This window comes from Megalobrama amblycephala, linkage group LG14 (genome assembly GCF_018812025.1).
Source record: "Megalobrama amblycephala isolate DHTTF-2021 linkage group LG14, ASM1881202v1, whole genome shotgun sequence".
NCBI classification, from domain to species: domain Eukaryota; kingdom Metazoa; phylum Chordata; class Actinopteri; order Cypriniformes; family Xenocyprididae; genus Megalobrama; species Megalobrama amblycephala.
The window spans coordinates 12,605,010-12,626,639 of NC_063057.1; the positions used below are offsets into that span (position 1 = coordinate 12,605,010).

At 37.0% G+C, this 21,630-nt stretch overlaps 2 protein-coding genes across 3 annotated transcripts; both read right to left on the bottom strand.

Annotated features, from left to right (window-relative positions):
* Positions 1-84: 84 nt before the first annotated feature.
* On the bottom strand, positions 85-15,671 carry yaf2 (YY1 associated factor 2). Its single transcript, XM_048155581.1, has 4 exons — positions 15,512-15,671; positions 15,097-15,222; positions 3,906-4,058; positions 85-1,307 (listed from the first exon to the last, which is right to left on the bottom strand). Exons 1-4 carry the CDS (start codon positions 15,535-15,537, stop codon positions 1,064-1,066), a joined length of 549 nt encoding a protein of 182 aa, XP_048011538.1. The 5' UTR covers positions 15,538-15,671; the 3' UTR covers positions 85-1,063.
* Positions 15,672-17,789: 2,118 nt separating this feature from the next.
* Positions 17,790-21,582, bottom strand: zcrb1 (zinc finger CCHC-type and RNA binding motif 1). Of its 2 annotated transcripts, none has more exons than XM_048157434.1 (8): positions 21,483-21,582; positions 21,179-21,277; positions 20,501-20,529; positions 20,299-20,410; positions 20,100-20,207; positions 19,758-19,867; positions 18,375-18,447; positions 17,790-18,272 (listed from the first exon to the last, which is right to left on the bottom strand). In XM_048157434.1, the coding sequence occupies exons 2-8, from the start codon at positions 21,260-21,262 to the stop codon at positions 18,132-18,134; spliced, it is 657 nt and encodes a 218-aa protein (XP_048013391.1). In that variant the 5' UTR covers positions 21,263-21,277; positions 21,483-21,582; the 3' UTR covers positions 17,790-18,131. The 2 variants fall into 2 exon arrangements, with proteins under 2 accessions (XP_048013391.1, XP_048013389.1); XM_048157432.1 differs by having other exon boundaries at positions 21,387-21,552.
* Between the last annotated feature and the right edge of the window lie 48 nt (positions 21,583-21,630).

Sequence of the window (21,630 nt, forward strand, 5' to 3'; positions counted from 1 at the left end):
CACACAAACAACCCCAAATTCGGTAATCACTCCCTTTAGGTCTTTGTTTGCCCTGAAATAAATCTGTTTTGTTGACGACAGGAGTCCAAATCTTAAATTTTATTAAGAGATATTTCCTATACTGCAATATATTTATATACCACCATTCATCATAAAAGTAGGGGATGAATTTAACATCTTACAAATACATTTGTCTTTTTTTTTTTTTTGTCAAAAAAAAAAAAAAAAAATGTTATGGAATTAACAGAATTATATAGACAATCTAACACAAAACAGCACTGGTAGAACAACTAGCCACACAAATGTGATGCAATCTACCATGACAAATGTCAAATAAAATGGCATGAAGAAGAACAAATAAACAAAGAATTTCTGCGTTTGATGGTTTTTTCATAAAACCGTACAAAGTACCAGCAGGTGCAACAAACAATTGGGAAAGGAAGTCCTGTTTCGATCACAGTTATTCACAGAGGGCTTCTCACCCTGTAATGCATTGAAAGTATGTTTAAAGTTTCAATACGCAACTGCTGCAACTGTCATTAATGTAGAAGCAAGTATGTTCACAACAATGTTCTAGTTGAATCAACATGTTTTTAAGCCCCAGGGCCAATTCCCAGGACGTAACGGGTGCTGTTGCAACAATTACAGATTGTGGTTTTAAAAAAAAAAATGGTTTACGAAACTATAGTGAAGACAACATGAATGGGCGTCAATGTCCAAATCCAAACAGACAACAACACTTATCTAAATTAATAATACCACCATGTTAATTAAACTGTCTAAATGTCATCAAATTCAAACGTCAAAATTGCTTACAAACTCTACAGTTTATCTCGAGCTGACCTACTGGGCATTGTAACAAATCAGGACAAAAGTATCATGGTGATATCCTATGTTCCAGATCCTATAACTGTGGTAGTAGTGAGAGATGGCTTATATTGCTGGGTTAAGTCTGTGTCTCGATAAGTCTTGACATACATAAGCGCGCTCCTGTGTTGGTTTGATTAAAATGGATATATTAGGTGCAGGAGACTGGAAGTAATGTTCATAATCCACGGGGTTTCTAGTGAGACTCTCCGTTGAGTGAGGAACCCTCCCCTCGAGGGGACGAGGATCTGGAGATCCCCTTCTCTGTGTTGTCTGAGTTGGATCCGCTCTGGCTGTGGTGGTCTCCAGATGTCGCGCTGGAGGACGAACTTGAGGAGGGCTTCGTTTTCTCCTTAAAGTCTGTTATGATAACCGTCAGATCTCCCACTGTCACTTCCAGATGCTGTGCACTGCTCCGGTCCACATTTTTTAACCTGGGCCTGCAGGATAGAGAGCAATGAAGAACAGATCAGACTCGCTAGCCTTGACTTCACTTGAGCTGGATAATGACACTATTCCTTTTGTAGAGCTGCTTTATTAGATGAATTGCACTTACAACTGACGAACCTGGCAACATTGACACCGTTACTGAACTGAATCAACATTCAACTAAACTGAGCTGCTTTGACACTTCAGTGTTCTGTAGAGCTGTTTCATAATGTATTAATTTCGCAACATTAACGTGGTTATTTTCCCATTTATTACTGTGAAGTTGCTTTAAATCAATCTGTATTGTATAGCGTTATATATATTGTTAAGCGCTATATAAATAAAAATTAAAAGTGAAGCCCAGCAGCCTTGGTTTTGAAAGTATTTTCTCACCCATAGGCAATTAAAAAAGACTTAGGGAGGCAATGAACCAAACTAATGAGCTAAGAGATTAATCATAAGATCGAGAAATGTTAATTCGACTTATTTGGCATCCATAAACGTAGAACAAATCTCTGTACTTAACATCTTTCATGAGGAACTAAATGACCAAATGGAGTAAAAATAGTGATATAGCGAAAAATTATTTTTAGATGACTGTTGTTTATTTGAATATATTATAAAATGTATTTTATTCCTGTAATGGCAAAACTGCATTCTAATATGCTAATCTGGTATTCAAGAAAGATTTCTTTTTATTTGAAAAAAATCTTTGTAAAACCTGTCACTAAAAGGGGTTCTATAATTCTCAGTACTAGGGCTGCCCCCTAATAGGTAGAGGCTTAGTCAACCAATATTTCATTAGTCAATTATTTGCAGAAAAAAGAAAAAAAAAACTCCACAGGAAGTGGCGAAGTCAAGCAGTACATGAGGGACAGGTCGTTAACGGCGGGTCCTTGTGGTATTACAGTATGTCGGGCAGGAAATCCAAACGTTTGCCTATCATCCATCAACCTCAAATATGGCTTATCATTTGAAACATGTTAGTAGCAACTTTACATGGCTGCTCGCTCCAACGTTAACCTAGATAAATTACATTAATATATCCAAGTGTTCATGCGGAGTGTGGAAGGCAGCTAAAGTATAGCGCGCTTTACTGCATGACATGGATTTCATTTTTTTTTATCATACATTTAAGAGTAATACATCATTTTGAACAGTAAAGGGTCTACTTTCATTTGTGTTAACTCACAATAACAAGAAAACATGTTTTTGTAAAATAAAATAAACAAATAGGATGTACTTTCTACTGTCTCGATCTCCCTGAACAGCAGCGCGTCACATAATTGAACCAAAACTCAGAGTAAAGGCTACTTGCCTCACAGACATGAGAAATATATTTATAGAAAGCTTGAAACGTCTACATTTAAATTAACCAATTCAACTCGAAAACAAATAGGGTAAACGTACCTATTAAGCTCAGGTACCCATTAAGCACACTACCATCTTTGAGCTCAGATTATAAAAAGAAAAAATAATGTATTATCCTACTTGATGTCTTAACCAATTGATGTGTTTGTTACTACATACCTTCTGTAATTTCAAGAAAATCAGACTATTGCACACTGAGATATGGGTATCCATGTGTTCACACTGTCTGGCGGCCATTTTGAAAGCTGTCTGAAAATTTTCGCCAAAAGAGGAGCCCCATAAATGTGCATTTTTAAGGTGGTTAAGCCTTTTTTGGCGGGGGGGTTGTTATAACTACTTACTGCAAAATTAAGGGGGTTAATAAGGGCCTTCTGAAGCAAAGCGATGCATTTGTGTAAGAAAAAATATCCATATTTAAAACTTTAAAAACTAAAATAACTAGCTTCCGACAGACGGCTGTACACATCGATTTACGGTGAACGCTTGACTTGACGTATGACGTAATGACGAACACGGTAGCGCAGAGGATAGAGCAAAGCAAAACACCGGTCATGAATTAGAATATTAGAACTTTTTTTTTTTTGTGATTGACTCTGCACCTTCAAATAAAACAATTTAAATTCTTTAAAAAGGTTGTTTAAAATAAACAAGAATTTTTAATAAAACATGTTGTAAGCTTAATGGCAACAGGGGTGTGCTTAAAGGGTACAAAAACTTTTTGCATTTAATGATGTACATCTTAATTATAATGCTTTTGTCATTTAAAATAAAATTAAATACTATTGTGTGAGAGATTAATATTTTATTTTAACATAAAACTTCTTGTACTGAATACAACATCCTGTGCACTAAAAATGTCTCAATATAGATTTTGGTGAGCTTATTAGGTACGTTTACCCTACTCTCTCTATATGTAACCCATATGAAAGTTGCACTTCTCTCTATTGCGTTACTGCGGAGATGAGTCAGCAATGTCAACTTCATATTTGCAGCCGACACTGACTCAGAAAACACTAGTTTATTAATAAATAATTAAAATGTTATTTTATAATAATAACCTATATAAACTTGCTATTTGTTTTAACACATTCATAATCATTATTTTTGATTTGTGACAATCTTTATGCGTGCACTTGAGTGCGAGGCATATTCCACCCCCCAATATAATTAAATTAATATAAATGTGTGAATAATAGCAGTAAATTCATGAACACAGGGACCGTATCACAATGTTTCACCTCATTTTCTTGTGGCTGTTCTTTTTCAGTGTCTGTTCTCTCTCGTTCTTGTCCTTCTCTGTCTTCTCCTTTTTCTCTTTCTTGGGCTGTGTGGGTGAAGCAAACTGCTGTGTGACTTGCTGGGCTACCAGCTGGGAAACAGGACGAGGTTTCCTGTGAGGGGGAAAAAATAGGAAAGAGTGAGAGGCGAGAAAGCGAGATTTCTCAAATTGGGATGACAAGCTCACTAGGGCCAAATGAAAAGGACTACGTGGGGGAAAAACAAGTTAAAACAGGCAAGTGTTGAAGCCAGTTGAGAAATCTTGCCGACACAGAATAATCAGAGAAGAATGTGTTTTCTCAACAGTTGAGAAACAGCCACAATTTCACTCATTGGTTTTCCTTTATACAGCAAGAAACCAAAAAAAAAAAAAAAAAACACTGGTAATTTAACTTCCTAATACAAGCTAACATCCCCTAATATATTAGCTTTCCATGGCTAAACATGTACCTAAAATACAAAAAAGTGCTATAAAAATATTATATATATATATATATATATAAAAACAAACAAAAACTAAATGAAAGCAATAAAATAGACACTAAAATAAATTTGTACTTTCAGAACTAAAAATCCATTTTAATTTTACATAATATATTATTAAATAAAAATTTGCCACTAGATATTATTAAATAATAATAAAAAAATGCCACTAGAGTACAATAACACAATTTAAAGGGATAGTTCACCCAAAAATGAAAATTTGATGTTTATCTGCTTACCCCCAGCGCATCCAAGGTGTAGGTGACTTTGTTTCTTCAGTAGAACACAAATGATGATTTTTAACTCCAACCGTTGTCGTCTGTCAGTCAAATAATGCTAGTGGATGGGAACTTCTACTATAAGAGTAAATAAAACTTGCATAGACAAGTCCAAATTAAACCCTGCGGCTTGTGACGACACATTAATGTCCTAAGACACGAAACGATCGGTTTGTGCGAGAAACCGAACAGTATTTATATAATTTTTTACCTCTAATACACCACTATGTCCAACTGCATTCATCACTCGATTCGTTTGGTCTGATCGCGCTCTGACAGCGGCAGTGATGTCTCACACATATACTTCAATGAGAGCGAGACATCACTGCCGCTGTCAGAGCGCGATCAGACCTTACTAACGAGTGCTGCACGCGGTTGGACATAGTGGTGTATTAGAGTTAAAAAATGATATAAATACTGTTCGGTTTCTCGCACAAACCGATCGTTTCGTGTCTTAGGACATCAATGTGTCGTCACGAGCCACAGGGTTTAATTTGGACTTGTCTATGCAAGTTTTATTTACTCTTATAGTAGAAGTTCCCATCCACTAGCATTATTTGACTGACAGACCGCAACGGTTGGAGTTAAAAATCATCATTTGTGTTCTACTGAAGAAACAAAGTCACCTACATCTTGGATGCGCTGGGGGTAAGCAGATAAACATCAAATTTTCATTTTTGGGTGAACTATCCCTTTAACAGTTTTAAATGATACTAATTAACATCTACTTTGGCAGCCCTAAAACTAAAAAAATAAAAATAAAATACAATGAAGAATTGGACCAACTCATTCTAACAACGTAGACTAACAAAAACTACTTTACACTGAAGAGAAAAAAATTTGAATAAATTCTACAATAATAATCCTGATAAAAATCAGTTTAAAACACCAGCTCTAGATTGAACCTATGGATGTAAATGACCAATTGGCCACCGCTAGAACAGCCCTCGTCTTACTGATGTCTGTTAGTAGGATACGGTCCTGCTCTTATTTTATCGCATCAGTTGTTGCACCCCTAATTAACGACCAGACGGCTGTGGCAATTACAGATTATATCTGGACCTATAAGATGAACTACCCATACTGATCTCAGATAAGAGCTCAGGGTCAAGTCTCATCAGTAGCGTGGCGTTTAGAACGACGAGGATGTGCTGTGACCGTTGCTCTAATGTCAAGAACAACAGCTGTTACACCAAAAACAGACCACAACAGAGCAGTATAAAAGGCCAACATCGCTGCTGTCTGCTTTGCCAGCACACACACAGTGATTTTAAAATCAGCTTCTCAGTATCTGTGCACTGGTGCAATGTTTACGCTCTCATCCATAAACCCCCGGGTGCTTTGGGAATAGCTAATTAAGTCACACATTGTGAAATTAGGACATCTAGAGCCTTAAAGCGGGGCAGCCAAGAACTGGTCATTAGCATTGATCCTGAGCCCAAGGCAAATGAAAACGGCCATTATTAGCTGTTGTTAGCTGTCTGCCTGCCTCTCTCTCTGCTGTGTGTCAAGACCTGTCTGCTTGCTGTGGACTCGTAACACCCTTCACACTCAGCACTGTTAAGATGCGCCATTCAGAGTAAATAAATCGATCACTTTGTGATGCATTTCCTCCGTGCCAGACAGAGTAAATCAGCCTTAACATTGCTGATCCTGCTTATTTCTGAATGTTTGTCATGAGGGAGTAAGAGATTTTGTGAAATTACTCAGTCATTAGTCCTCTCCATCTAACGCATACATGTTGCTTTACATAATCCAAGCTATTTGTTTGCCTTCTTGTACTATTGTTATGGATAAATGTAAGTGGGTCAATATTGGGTTTATTATGCAATAATGACTCGTTAACTGTCCTGCTTATTATATGGCTACTTGTTTAATAAGGCATAGTTTATACTTGGTATTAAGATGCGTTTTGGTCGACTGGATCACAAGTTAATGACACTAAATATGTCAATATGCTTTCATAGTTTAAATGCTCATGCTGTTGAAATGCATTCAAACAGCCACAAAAGACCACCTACTCTCATCTACTAGCCTAATAGTAAACGATATGGGAAGCATGCTAGCCAGACAGGATTTAAACTGTCGGCTAAAGACGAAAACATACTAAGCACAATGGGTCTCATTCACTAATAAATCTGTACACTATTCGTATTTATACACACATTTGAACTTCGCATGAAAACTTTCTGCCTAATTCACAACATGTGCATATGCACATGAATTTGTTCTTAACCTCGTTCTAATGTTGATGAATTCAGAGTATTGTAAACGAGTTCTAAAACCGCATGCCCGAGGTAAGTAATTTACATAAAACACACCCAAACAAAGTCCATATAAGGGCATTCCACACACCATTTTCTTTCGACACTCTCAGCAAACATGATGCCCTCTAAAGATGTGTTCTCGCCTGAGAGCCGTGCAGCGAGATCTTCAAGCAATCCCAAGAGTGCCATCCTCAAATCAAGTTCAAACGCAATAAATGCCTTTTATACAGACATTACAGACCTCTGATTAGTTAGCCGTACATACGTGATTCTGAATATTTATGCAGAGCTACCTTGCAGCTTGAGCTATGATGCACCTATTACCTTAGTTTTTTTTACTGATAGGAGGCCTATATAAGATGAAATATACTCTAAGATCTATATCCATGTTTAAAATTATCTCAACATGTTTATAAGGCCCCAAGAGTATGTAATTTTTGCGTACAAGTGGTTTCAGTACCTACATTTTTTCGTAATTTAGGATACATTTTAGAACTAAAGTTATTGATGAATCAATTTGTTTGTGAAAACGTTCATATGCAGATTTCACGCACAAATTTGTGCGTATGCATACTAAGCGAATGAGACTCAATGTTCTCATCATTCCTGATTTCTAACAAGCACTCACTTTGTTCGAAAGATTATTACAAAATTATTTTATTATGTAACAAAAAAAAAACCTTATATACAAAAAAATAGCTTAAAATCGTCGTCCTTTGTGCGATACGAGAATTTTAAAATTCTAAAATTAATTTTAATTTTAAAAAATAAATGATATATAAACTGATGTCTATGCATCTGGTTGTTGAAACTACATATGTAAATTTTACTTCTCCCAAAAATACTAAAAGTCAGATATGACAGCGCTACTGCATCACGAATTGCCACAGATCTCTTCAGCAAGCTGACGTGCAAACTGCCGCATATGAAAGTGAAAGTAAGTCGCAGACGCATAACACACAATTATCTTCATTAAAAGTAATGAGACCTTACCAGTGCTGTTGCCGCTCTCTCCTATTGCGTTCTTTGATTATGAAATTAACTGATGGTCAATAAAATGCACCTCATATTACTTGCTTTCGGTGACGTGAACTCTATTAAATCTACATATACAGGTGCTGGTCATATAATTAGAATATCATCAAAAAGTTGATTTATTTCACTAATTCCATTCAAAAAGTGAAACTTGTATATTATATTCATTCATTACACACAAACTGATGTATTTCAAATGTTTATTTCTTTTTTTGATGATTATAACTGACAACTAAGGAAAATCCCAAATTCAGTATCTCAGAAAATTAGAATATTGTGAAAAGGTTCAATATTGAAGACACCTGGTGCCACACTCTAATCAGCTAATTAACTGAAAACATCTGCAAAGGTCTTTAAATGGTCTCTCAGTCTAGTTCTGTAGGCTACACAATCATGGGGAAGACTGCTGACTTGACAGCTGTCCAAAAGACAACCATTGACACCTTGCAAAAGGAGGGCAAGACACAAAAGGTCATTGCAAAAGAGGCTGGCTGTTCACAGAGCTCTGTGTCCAAGCACATTAATAGAGAGCCGAAGGGAAGGAAAAGATGTGGTAGAAAAAAAGTGTCCAAGCAGTAGGGATAACCGCACCCTGGAGAGGATTGTGAAACAAAACCCATTCAAAAATGTGGGGGAGATTCACAAAGAGTGGACTGCAGCTGGAGTCAGTGCTTCAAGAACCACAACACACAGACGTATGCAAGACATGGGTTTCAGCTGTCGCATTCCTTGTGTCAAGCCACTCTTGAACAACAGACAGCGTCAGAAGCGTCTCGCCTGGGCTAAAGACAAAAAAGACTGGACTGCTGCTGAGTGGTTCAAAGTTATGTTCTCTGATGAAAGTAAATTTTGCATTTCCTTTGGAAATCAGGGTCCCAGAGTCTGGAGGAAGAGAGGAGAGGCACACAATCCATGTTGCTTGAGGTCCAGTGTAAAGTTTCCACAGTCAGTGATGGTTTGGGGTGCCATGTCATCTGCTGGTGTTGGTCCACTGTGTTTTCTGAGGTCCAAGGTCAACGCAGCCAACATGCTTCCTCCTGCTGACCAACTTTATGGAAATGCAGATTTCATTTTCCAACAGGACTTGGCACCTGCACACAGTGCCAAAGCTACCAGTACCTGGTTTAAGGACCATGGTATCCCTGTTCTTAATTGGCCAGCAAACTCACCTGACCTTAACCCCACAGAAAATCTATGGGGTATTATGAAGAGGAAGATGCGATATGCCAGACCCAACAATGCAGAAGAGCTGAAGGTTACTATCAGAGCAACCTGGGCTCTCATAACACCTGAGCAGTTCCACAGACTGATCGACTCCATGCCACGCCGCATTGCTGCAGTAATTCAGGCAAAAGGAGCCCCAACTAAGTATTGAGTGCTGTACATGCTCATACTTTTCATGTTCATACTTTTCAGTTGGCCAAGATTTCTAAAAATCCTTTCTTTGTATTGGTCTTAAGTAATATTCTAATTTTCTGAGATACTGAATTTGGGATTTTCCTTAGTTATCAGTTATAATCAAAATTAAAAGAAATAAACATTTGAAATATATCAGTCCGTGTGTAATGAATGAATATAATATACAAGTTTTACTTTTTGAATGGAATTAGTGAAAGAAATCAACTTTTTGATGATATTCTAATTACATGACCAGCACCTGTATCGCAGGAACTGAAGATCGGATTTATCTATTAACCTGCACTTAACCTTTTCACTTGCATTTTGTTTTCATATTAAGACCGATATCATGATGTATCATTGTCCAGCAATATATTGATTATCGCAGAATCGCTGACTCACGATATTATCGTTATCATGAGCCATTTATCGTGATCATATCGTATCGTGAGGTACCCTCCGATTCCCACCCCTACTGGCAACCAATATTATGCATTATATTATTGCCAATAACTTATTGCAAATTAATTATTTTTTTGGCCTTAAAACACAAACTAAAAATGGATATTCATTTTGAAATAAACATTTACATTTAACAGTGTTTTTAAAGATTGACGTTAAGTGCACATTAGATCATGGCAAAGATATACATGTGCAATATTAAAAATATTTTATATATATAAATTCTATTACCAACTGATAACTGAAATGGTACCAATATACTAAAGTAAAAGTGACATGAAGGCCAAGTATGTTAACCCATTCTCAGAATTTGTCCTCTGCATTTAACCCATCCAAGTTAGTACACACACATGAGGAGTAGTGAGTAGTGAACACACACATAAACACACACTGCAAACTGTGGACACACACCCGGTGCAGTGGGCAGCCATTTTGCTGTTGTGCCCGGGGTTGTGTATTCTTAGCAAAACATCACTGAAGGCTGAAGCTCCCACAGTATAACTTGGCATCTCATACAAAATTTAAGTCAGTTTCATTAGTAAAAATAAAACCTTTTCATTGCATCCCCCCCACCCCCATGTAATCGTCAATGTCAGCTTAGTAACCAAATGTGTCTACAAATATGTCTTTTCTTACAGAAGTGCACAAACAAAATTTTCCCACATTACGGTGTTAAATCAGAAGGACACAAAGGCTGTGTTCTCTCCTCTGAGCCAAGAATCTCTCAGATGTGTTCATATCTGCGTGTTTGTATAATGGTGTAATGACTGTACTGGGGAGGCTTGTGTACTCATGGGCTTGAGTGATGGGAGGGGACACCATGATTAATGCGCTACACTGTGTGAACATGCAGTCTCCATACTGCTCCTTCCTTCGCTCCACTGCCAAGCCCCCTGTTTGACAGATGGCCCTCTGCCTCCCACCGTCCCACCTCTCCACACTCCGTTTTCGGCTGTTCTTTCCAAGCATTTGCGTTTTCTTTTAGCTGCTTTTCAAAATCCCACACTGCAGTTCCACATTGCTTCTCCCTCACTTTGGTATCCAGCTTTCTCTCCTTTCATCAAAGGCCCAAAACTGTCTGAATCAAAATGAGGTCAACCCGATTGAGACAGTATGGGCATGCGCTTTTGCAAAACATAGGCAAAATTTCTCTAATAATTGATAACAGGCTGTTGTAATTACTGAATAATATTGATGTTTTATGTGGCTTTTGGTTTATTTGGCAGAGGCATGCTGGGAACGCTTCCTCAGACTGCATTAGTTTCGCCTTTTTGGGCAAAGAGACGAGAACTCACAGTTCAACACTCTGGGTTTCTGCACACACGCAATTAGAGAGGATTTCACACGCTGCTCAACTCCTTCAAACAGCTCACTGTAGCAACTGACCAGTATAATGCCTCATGTATAAGCTAAAATATGTAAATATAGAGTATCATTTTTATATAAAATAAAAATAGTAATAACTATCAAGTTTTATATTTGTTTATTTTTAAATTTATATTTGTTTATCAGTGATATAATTTGCATAATTATAATCACAATAAGATATTTTAAACTCACTGGGGTAAGGTGAACCCAGAACCAGCCTAATTATATATCACTTCCTTAAGACCCACTGACTACTTGGTTTTGCACATTTCTATCATACTGCATTTTTTTGCATTAAGCATAAAAAAACATTACTGTGACTGCAAAATATGAAGGTTAGATTCATATTTTGATTAGTAATCATTCACAATCACAATCATCACAACACTTAAGAGTCATGAAGGATGATTGGTCGGTCCAATTCTATTAGCGATATAGAACGCACAGGTTATGTCAACAAATTATAATCGACTGCCTTAAATTTGTTGTGACCGCACTAATACATTAGTGTCAAGACAAATAGAGCTCCAACGTAAAACAAAACATAATACAGCATTCTTTTTCTCAAACTGTCATTGTGAGAGGTCTTGAGTTAAAAAAAAAAAAAAAAAAAAAAAAAAAAGGTGCTAGGTCTAAAGGGGACATTCTCTCTATTTGTAGTAACTGAATGGTATAATACTCTCTCCTGCAGAGTGAATGCTTTTGCTGGGGGGCAAATAGTGTCGGTACACTGAAATTAGAGGTTTGCTGGCAGGTTCTTAGGGTCAATGGGGGGAATGGCTTGAAATGCTCAAGAAGTTCTGCAGCTTCATCAATTAACTGTCAGTCTGTCAGTGCAAGGTAACTAGGTAAACAAACCACTCTTCGAACAAGAGCAAATATAGCCAGTGTCGAAGCAACATTACAAAACCATTCATTTAGGAGCTTGTATTGCATGATTTAAAAGAATAGTTCACCAAAAAATGAAAATTATCCCATGATTTAGATTTACTCAAGCAAATCCTAGGTGTATATGACTATCTTCTTTCAGACGAACACAATCGGAGATATATTTAAAAATATCCTTGCTCTTCCAAGCTTTATAATAGTAGTGAAGCTGTATACATCTGCTGCAAATTGATGCGTACCGCCGTTAAAAAGTTTAAAGTTTTAAATATGGATATTTTTCTTACAAAAACCCATCACTTCGCTTCAGAAGGCCTTTATTAAACCCTGGAGCCGTATGTATTACTTGTATGATGGATGGGTGCATTTTTTTGGCTTCAAAAAAATGCCCCCCTCCCTTCACAACCATTATAAAGCTTGGAGGAATAAGGATATTTAAATATATCTCCGACTGTGTTCGTCTGAAAGAAGACAGTCATATATACCTAGGATGGCTTGATGGTGAGTAAATCATGGGATTATTGTAAAAATGAAAATTATTCACTTTAAAATAAAAATTGTCACCATTTTGCATCATTCCAAACCTGTATAACTTTCTTACAAGCTGTGTGGAAAACAAAAGATGATATTTTGAAGACTCTTCCACTGGTTTTTGTTGGTTTAGGTCAGAAGACAGTAGGATGTGTTTTTCAGCGAGATATTATGAAAAATGTATACCCCCCCCCCATTAATACAATAAAAGTCAATGGGGTCCAAATCAACAACAGAACCCCAGTCACTTACATTGTATTGATAAGATATATATAAAAAAAGTATACATTTTTCATAATATCGTGCTCAAAAACATGTCCTACTGTCTTCTGACCAAATGAAATATCTGATAAGATGCCCAGCAAACATGCACTAAATTAACCCTTGTATCATTCACCACACATCAGTCAGGCGTAGCCAAATCATAGCCTTATAAAACATTAATCTGCTATCCGCTGCACACAACCGCAATCTATACAAACGCACCATTTCATTCACATTTGAGGGTTGCTTGGGACGATGATGAAGCTGAAAGCAGCAATCAGAATCAATGCATGTTCTTTGCATTTATGTTTACAATTGCTCGCCAAATACAGAATAACAGCAGAATTATTGGGAGAAATGTGAACACGCCGTATGTCAAGAAGCTCTCCATTCTTCATAAATGAACGACCTGTGAGCTCTTCACACAATCAAGAGGACATCATCATTAAAACCCATCATTTGCTGCCATCTCCGAGGCATTATAACAGGGCAGATGTGCAATCATGGGTTTATTTATGGGTATGAGTGTCCGTGTGTGCGTGTGTGTGTGCGCATCCTGATGTGATGATGCCTCCTCTGATGACAGCATTCTTGATTAAGCCGTTGAATGCAAATGAGTTCAGGCCGTCTGGACGCCAGCTGCTGCGGTGGCCTGGACGAGTGACAGCACCCCACCCCCACATAAAAATCCCCCGCCCTCCCACACGCACTTTTGCAGTTAAAATGAACATTTGTTGGCTTCAAATAACTGCTGTAATACTTTAATTTAGCAATGGTAATGGGATCTGAAACTTGAAAGATAATCAAGGCTTTATAAACAATCTCCCTAAAGAAAGATGATCATTATCTGGTGCTGTTGTTGACAGCTGAGGTCTGTCATCATCATCATTTGCTTTTAGTGTGCGTTTATGTTCCGAAACGCAGATGAGGAATGTTTTACTTCCTGACCTGATCTCATCTTAATGACATAAGGGAAATAACTGACTGCCGACTCAGTCGCTGACTGTTCTAAAACAGGATTTTTATGACGGATGAGATGAAGGTGAGAAAATACGAGCCCATTAAATGTCTTCTTTGATGAGGTCATTAGCGCTCTCTCCTGGATCCCAGCCACAGGATAGATGCTATCTTTAAGACCGATAAAAGTTGACTGTAGATACTCAGAAAAAAATGTGTATTGCGTAGAACCCCTCATTCTCTACAACTAATTAAAAACTCTGATTTTATTTGACTTTGCTTTCCTCCCTATAGAGTGACTGTAATAACATCCTAAGGTGAGTTCACTCACATTCGCGAAATATCGGTCAAAATGCTCCAATCGGCACCAATGCATTTCGGTGAAATTTCATGGGTAAAAAACCTCCCTTGTCTACTGTCAAAAGCGTAACGACATATAAAAGCACAGCTCACACAAAAGTCACTTTCAAACCAAGCAGTTTTCTGTTGGTCAATGAGGCAAATTCACATTACCAAAGCAAAATCTGCATTGGGAAATCTTTTGACCTCATGCGAAACCGCAGATTCCTATTGATATGACTCAATTTCAACCATTAAAATCCTCTGAACAAAAGTAAATTTGACTGCATCTATAGGAACGGCATTACCTAAGCAAAAGTTAATTGCTTGTGCTTCTGAATTTGTTCCTCTTTGTTAAAAATGCTCTATTACACTTATTACATCTTTCCAAATCACTAACATGCTTTCAACTGGTCTTTACCAAACACATCATTACATCAAGATACTTGGAAGCATTAAATGATACTGATACCCAGTACAAGTATTTACCTTCCAATTACAAAATACTGGCATAGCTGCATTCCAAAATTGGCAACAGAAAAACTTGCAATGATTTGCTTAGGCTTGCTAATGTACTTGTCTATAATTATAAATGAACTGAAATGCTCCAATTACTTCTGAAATAGCCTAAATTGATATGGATATACTTGATGTTTTGCCAACAGAGCTGTTTAGTAATGCGACACTGATAGGTCACATTTGTTCCTGAGGTTATAAACATTGTATTAACCGTGTAATTATTAATACACACAAGGCTCAAAACATAGTAAGCTGGCTATCTGGACAGCAATTCTGGCTATCGAATAAAGTCCAAATATTATGTCTCGGTAGGCAGCTTAGTAGATTTGTGAATAGCTTGCGTTGAGACATCGTGTGGCACTCACCGCGTTGACGTTCCCTTCCTGACATCGCACATCATGCATTTGAACGCTTCGGCGCTGTTCTTGAATGTACACACGCTGCAGTCCCAGTAGCCGTCGTCAGAGGAGGGCTTCGCTTGCCGTTTCGGCCTTCAAAAAGCAAAACAAACAGAGAGAACATCACATCTCGGACTGTAGAAATCTTCGTAACACATATCTGATCTTATCCATGCACAAAGTCAGCCGGAGGCCTGAGCAAGCGACGCGTTCTTTAATGAAATGACACTTTAGGTTGGTAAAACAGCCAGTCCGCCATGGTGGCCACTCTGTTGCGTCTTTCTCATTCACGCGCGCTGCCTAATGGTCTGATTCGAGTCCTGAGAGAGCCTCGAGTGTCTTGAAGCCACGGCTGTGGGAGTTTCTTTCTGTTTGTTTTTACCTCGTCGGACTCCTCTTGTCTCCCATGCTGCAGAAACTTTATGCGAAGCGTGCAGGCACAGCCGCCTCTCGCGCTCTGTCCTCTCGCGCGGCTCCCAGCTGTCGTAGAAACTCCAGCGCAGCGGTGGTCACGTGACTGGGCTCGACCAATCCAGCGTCGATTTATTTTCTCAAAAGTAGGGTCGTGGGTTTTACTGCACCCCTTAAATTAGTCATTCGTTTTTGGCACTTTTCACGAATATGGTACAATAGTGCCTAAAACTAAAAAAAAAAGTAATTCTGTTCTATTCTTTTCTAATAATGTTGGTAATATGGGTCTAAATGCAGCTTAAAACATTTTGTTTTCCTATTTTCTAATAACAAACATCAAAAGTAAATAGACTGTTTATAAAATAAATTAAGTACAACCAAAACCAAACAAACAACATAAAAAACGTTTTTTTTTTCGGCCTAGAATTAGCAAGTTTACAAAAAGTTTACAAGTTTTAAAAAAAAAAAAATCCTAGAAGAATTTTTGCATGATTTTTTTTTCTTACAATAACTGTGATAATCAGGTCAAATGGTTGATACTGACAAATGCGTCAGTATTTTTTTTAAACTAAAATGGACAATGTTAGTTCAACTGAACAGTTAAAGTTGCAATATGTAATATTTTTGCAGTAAAATATCCAAAAACCACTAGGCCAGTGTTATATATTTTGTTCACTTGAGTACTTACAATTTCCCAAATGTTTCCAACTATTGGTAAATCGTGAGAAAACTGCAATTTTAACCAAGGCTCCGGGACGTGTGAGGAGTCGCCTGTCAATTGCGTCATACCCGTGTTATCATCGGTTTCCGGTTTTATTTTGTAGAAACCATGGAAACACCAAAGACGCTTTAATATTTACATGATTTAATAGACAAGGGAATATGTTTTGATATATTTATAGACAGAAAACTAATTGTTGTTATATAGCTCAATACCTTAAGTCTTATTGTTTATATCTAATTTTCTTAATTTTTTGCGAGTACCATGCTTTACCATGCCTCAGAGGAAAACACTATTTTGTCAAGTAGGCTAGCTAACATAGCATAATCAGATGCAGCTTTATTTTTAGTAACAGTAAGAATTTGTTCCATCTTACAATATGTTTTAAAAGTAATTGCATGCCATTTATCAACACAAGACATTGAATATTTAATATGATATTCTAAAATCGATCTAGCTTACTGCAGTGTCTCTCAAACAAGTGTCTCACAGCAGCCGCTGAGCGAACGCACAGAGTAACGTTATAACATTTTCAACACTCTCAAATGTATCTAATATGATAAACAGAGCTGCGTTACCTCATACTCATGACCGGAAAAGCGGAAGCAGCGCCAGCAACTGTGTCATAATAAAAGTTATGCTGCTCGCGGCGTGTTGCGCAATCGCTCCAGCGGCCTCGTTCGGCTCCCACAACACTCAGTCCTGCTACTTCGGTAAAGTTGGTTTTATATTCGCACATTCGGACTTCTGATAAATTCAGACTTTCCAATAAATGTGCAATAAATTAATGTTTGCGAATTTTAAGCAGCGACATGATATTGACAACCAACGATTGTCAACTTAAAACATTTTTCACAGTCGATCAAAATAGGCAAGTATTGTTTTAATGGAATATTTACTTGTGAATGTCCACTGAATGTCCAATGTAATGTGATTAACAAGGCTATTGAATACGGTTGTCCGAATGTGCGAAAACCAACTTTACCCAAGTGGTCCTGCTCTGCTTCATACAGTAACGTTAATAATCACATCCATGAACACGATTTCTTCCCGACTCCAATCCCTATTCTTTTGCACCGTCCGTTGAGATGGAGACCACATGTCCCAAGATTCCGCTCTAAAACTTGGCGTCATCAAGCTACGCCTTTGTTTTGAATAGGCTTCTAGCGACCTCTAGAGGGCAAAATTATTACATATTGTACCTTTAAATTATTCAAGATATATTCAAAAAGGTCAAGATCTTCCACTTTTTAATATGTATCATATTCATGAAATGTGTGAATTTCACACACTCACATCTGCTAATGATATGAAGTAATATCGTGCAATTCATTTCAAATATATTGTTATTTTTGATGTTTGGTGTCTTTCTTACTGAGAATGCAAACACTTTTATTTTAAACCTTTATAATAACATAAATTACTACTGTCAAACAACTGGTTATCAATACCAGTGTGTTTGAATTTTATCAGTAAGTGAAAAAATACTTTTAAAGCTTTCAAATAACTGCTGAGAGCTGACAGGAAGTTATTTTAAAATGGTTTATTTTCCATGCTTCTTGGAACAAAAACAAGAATGTAAATGTGAAATATGCAAAATTAAACTATATTTACAAGATTAAAAGAAACAACAACATTTTTACAGAAGTTTTTTTGCAGGATCTTTAAGTCACAATACTATTTAACAAATATTTGGAGGTGTACTTATCTGAATAAGGAGCATAAAATGACAACCAACATCTCAGATCAAGGTAAGCAGAAGTTTTCTCTGCCTTTCATATAGTTTGACAAAATTATAAATTTAGATCAATATGTGACCTTAAAAGCAGTTGAGAAAAGGCAGTCTGTTTTGAGCACATAAAAGAATGAGTCAGTCACTGAGCTCCTCCTCATCACTGAAGTAGGTGCTCTTTTTGATCCTGGGTTTGTGGGTGTCCTCTGATGTAGATGCTTGAGACGCATTCTCTGTGACCTGCTTCCTTCTCTTCTCCTCCTCCTCAATGCGTGCTTGCTGATGATGATATGCGCAAATTTATATTTCACTTTGAGCCCATTTTTACTGTGAATATTGATGTATGATAACTGAACTGTAGAGTATATAATATTCACTGACCTGGAAAGCAATTGCCTGACTTAAACTGTCCAATGCTGGATCCTCTCCTTCTTCCTCACTGTCCTCTGGTTCTCTAAAAAAAAGGACAAAAACAACATATTTATTTTCTCTTATATTATTTGCAATTAAGCACATGTAAAAGATGAATTGCATTAAAGGGTTAGTTCACCCAAAAATGAAAATTCTGTCATTAATTACTCACCCTCATGTCGTTCCACACCCACAAGACCTTCGTTCATCTTCAGAACACAAATTAAGATATTTTTGATGAAATCTGAGAGATTTCTGACTCATCCATAGATAGTAATTTAACTACCACTTTCAAGGTCCAGAAAAGTAGAAAAGATATTGTTAATATAGACAACGTGACTACAGTGGTTCAATCTTTATATTATGAAGCGACGAGAATATTTTTTGTGCGCAAAAACAAAACAAAAAAAACAACTTTATTCAACAAATTTGTCTCCTATGGTGTTTATATTCAGCGCTTCCAGGATCTACATCAGAATGCTGGTTCAGTATTGGTCGACGCTGTTCACGTGAACAGCACAACCAATAATGAGCCGACGTTCTGACGTAGAACCTAAAGCGCTGAACATAAACAGCGTAGGAGAATGACGGAAGAGACGAATTTGTTGAATAAAGTCGTTATTTTTTTGCACACAAAAAGTATTCTCAACAATTCACAAAATTAAGGTTGCACAACCACTGCGGTCACGTCGACTGTTTTAATGATGTCTTTAGTAGCTTTCTGGATTTTGAAAGTGGTAGTTAAATTGCTGTCTATGGAGGAGTCAGAGAGCTCTCGGATTTTATCAAAAATATCTTAATTTGTTTTCTGAAGAAGAACAAAGGTCTTACGGGTTTGGAACAACATGAGGGTGAGTAATTAATGCCAGAAATTTCAATTTTGGGGTGATCTAACCCTTTAAACACATACTAGGTACTTATTATAAGTACAGAGTTTAAATTATTAATGGGTTAGTTCACCCAAAAATTAAAATTATGCGTCACTGCGGAGTCGTGAATGTGGATTGACAACAGAACTGGAAGAGAAGACAATGCTGGATAATGTTGTAGTTTTTGTTATTTTTGGACCAAAATGTATTTTCGATGCTTCAAAAAATTCTAACTAACCCACTGATGTCACATGGACTACTTTGATGATGTTTTTATTACCTTTCTGGACATGGACAGTATACCATACATACATTTTCAACGGAGGGACAGAAAGCTCTCGGACTAAATCTAAAATATCTTAAACTGTGTTCCGAAGATGAACGGAAGTCTTACGGGTTTGGAACGACATGAGGGTGAGTCATTAATGACAAAATTTTAATTTTTGGGTGAACTAACCCTTTAATGCTATTAGGAAGTACTTACACCTCCTCTGGCTGCTGGACCTTTTTCTTCTTTTTCTTTTCTTTTTTAGGTGGGGGTTCTCTCTCTCCAAGTAAATTTTTGGGACAGGCATAACTCAAGTGCCCTTCTTCCTAGTGGAGACAAATGACATGACAAAAGAGTGTTTTTTTTTTTTTTTTCCAAAAAAAAAAATCTCCATCCATAAAGTTTAAATTGTACAAGATTTCACTAAAACCATATTAGTAAACAGGTGAAACTGCTCATATAGGAAGTTCTATCCCATCCATGATAAATATGACACAGATCTGTGAAAGATACATGACAACCAACACCTCAACAATATCAATGGGCCAGAAAACTTACCCCACATTCATAACACTTGGATTTGTCTGTGTAGTTTCTCTTTCTGATGAATTCTGTAGCTCTCCCATTGTCAATGGCGATGCTGGCCTTCACCGTTCTCCCAAACAACTGAAAGAACAATCAAGCTCCATGTGTGTGTGTTTTTTTTTTTTTAAATCAGACACTTAGTAAGTCTTAATGTTATATTAAAGCAGCATACCTGTTTGTTGTTTAGTGAGCGGGAACAATTATGAGCAGACTCTCTGTCAAGGAACAGCACAAACGCCACTCCCTTACTCATCCGTGTCTGCTTATCTTTGACAACAGTCACCCTTCAGAAAATGACATTGTGACTATGATCAAACTATACTTAGATATAATATTAGAAGTATAACAATCTATTCATTGCAGAGGAAACTTACTTCACAACCTTGCCATATTTCGAGCATAACTGTGGGGAAATTGCAGAAAATAAGTAAACGATATTTATAAATTAAATGCAAAAATCTTGTAGTAAAGAATGTAATATCAGGAAGAATAGATATCCCTTATTCTAAGAAACTTAATCATAATAATATATAGAGAGGGCCCAGCATAAACTGTGAAGTGTGTCAGATGCGCTAGGGTAATTTGCTCAACTAATACTAATGATAGCAAACTTAGCATCTGAGTGCAGGAAATTACTATTACACATGTCTTGCTGAAAAACATCAGGCTAGATTACTTCTTCAGACAGAGCACTGATAAGAAAATTCTCATGGATTTCCCACAACATGATATATTAGAGAACCTTTGAAAACTCAATGATGGAAATTATATTAGTTTGTTCTTATATTATTTAAAGTGCAAATTGCTCAGGTATTCTCCAAAGATACAACTTTCCCTTTAATATGACACAGCTTACCCCTAAGTCCTATATCTATGTCTGTATATGATATAGATGCTTTATTCTAATTAAAGCTGATCCTGAAATATAATTATGTCTATTAGTTTTACATCTCTCTCTCTCTCTCTCTCTCTCAAGTGTCTTACCCCACTCTCCCTTATATAATTAATGAATCCACTTAATGTCAATATAATTTTAATATGCAACAGGGCACCTTGTGCAAATCGTTGTTTGTCAAGGAGAATGGGATGTTAGACACATAAACAGTGCTTTTGCTGGGCGCCAAACCTCCACTCATCTTTATCGCTGATACCTGAAAAAGAACAAATAACATTTATCACAACATGCAAACACTCATAAAGCAAAATATGATACTAAAAGAGCTTACGGGCAATTTTATAAAAAACACACTTCAGACTTACTTAACCGCGAGAATCTTTCTGATTTAAAGCATATTTACGATAATGAAAGTAACTGCGTATGTCATGTCTAACTTTACTCAAATGTAGATGTTTAACCTGCGTGTAAATCCGATTCAAAATATCAGAGCAGCGTGACCCGGAAGATAAAAAGGAGACCGCTCTCACAACACAACACTCTATCAGAAAACAATTTCGCTAAATTAATTGCTGCAAATATAAATCGACAGCACTCATTAAAAGACAT

Excerpts from the sequence above, each read along its gene's own strand:
- yaf2 (XM_048155581.1), bottom strand. The coding sequence starts at position 15,537 with ATGGGAGACAAGAGGAGTCCGACGAG. Across the intron at positions 15,223-15,511 it reads GACAAGAGGAGTCCGACGAG|GCCGAAACGGCAAGCGAAGC; the intron begins GTAAAAACAAAC and ends TGCTTTTTGAAG. Across the intron at positions 1,308-3,905 it reads AACAGCCACAAGAAAATGAG|GCCCAGGTTAAAAAATGTGG; the intron begins GTGAAACATTGT and ends TCTATCCTGCAG.
- zcrb1 (XM_048157434.1), bottom strand. The coding sequence starts at position 21,262 with ATGAGTGGAGGTTTGGCGCCCAGCAAAAGCACTGTTTATGTGTCTAAC. Across the intron at positions 20,530-21,178 it reads CAAACAACGATTTGCACAAG|TTATGCTCGAAATATGGCAA; the intron begins GTGCCCTGTTGC and ends ATTTCCCCACAG. Across the intron at positions 20,411-20,500 it reads AAATATGGCAAGGTTGTGAA|GGTGACTGTTGTCAAAGATA; the intron begins GTAAGTTTCCTC and ends CATTTTCTGAAG.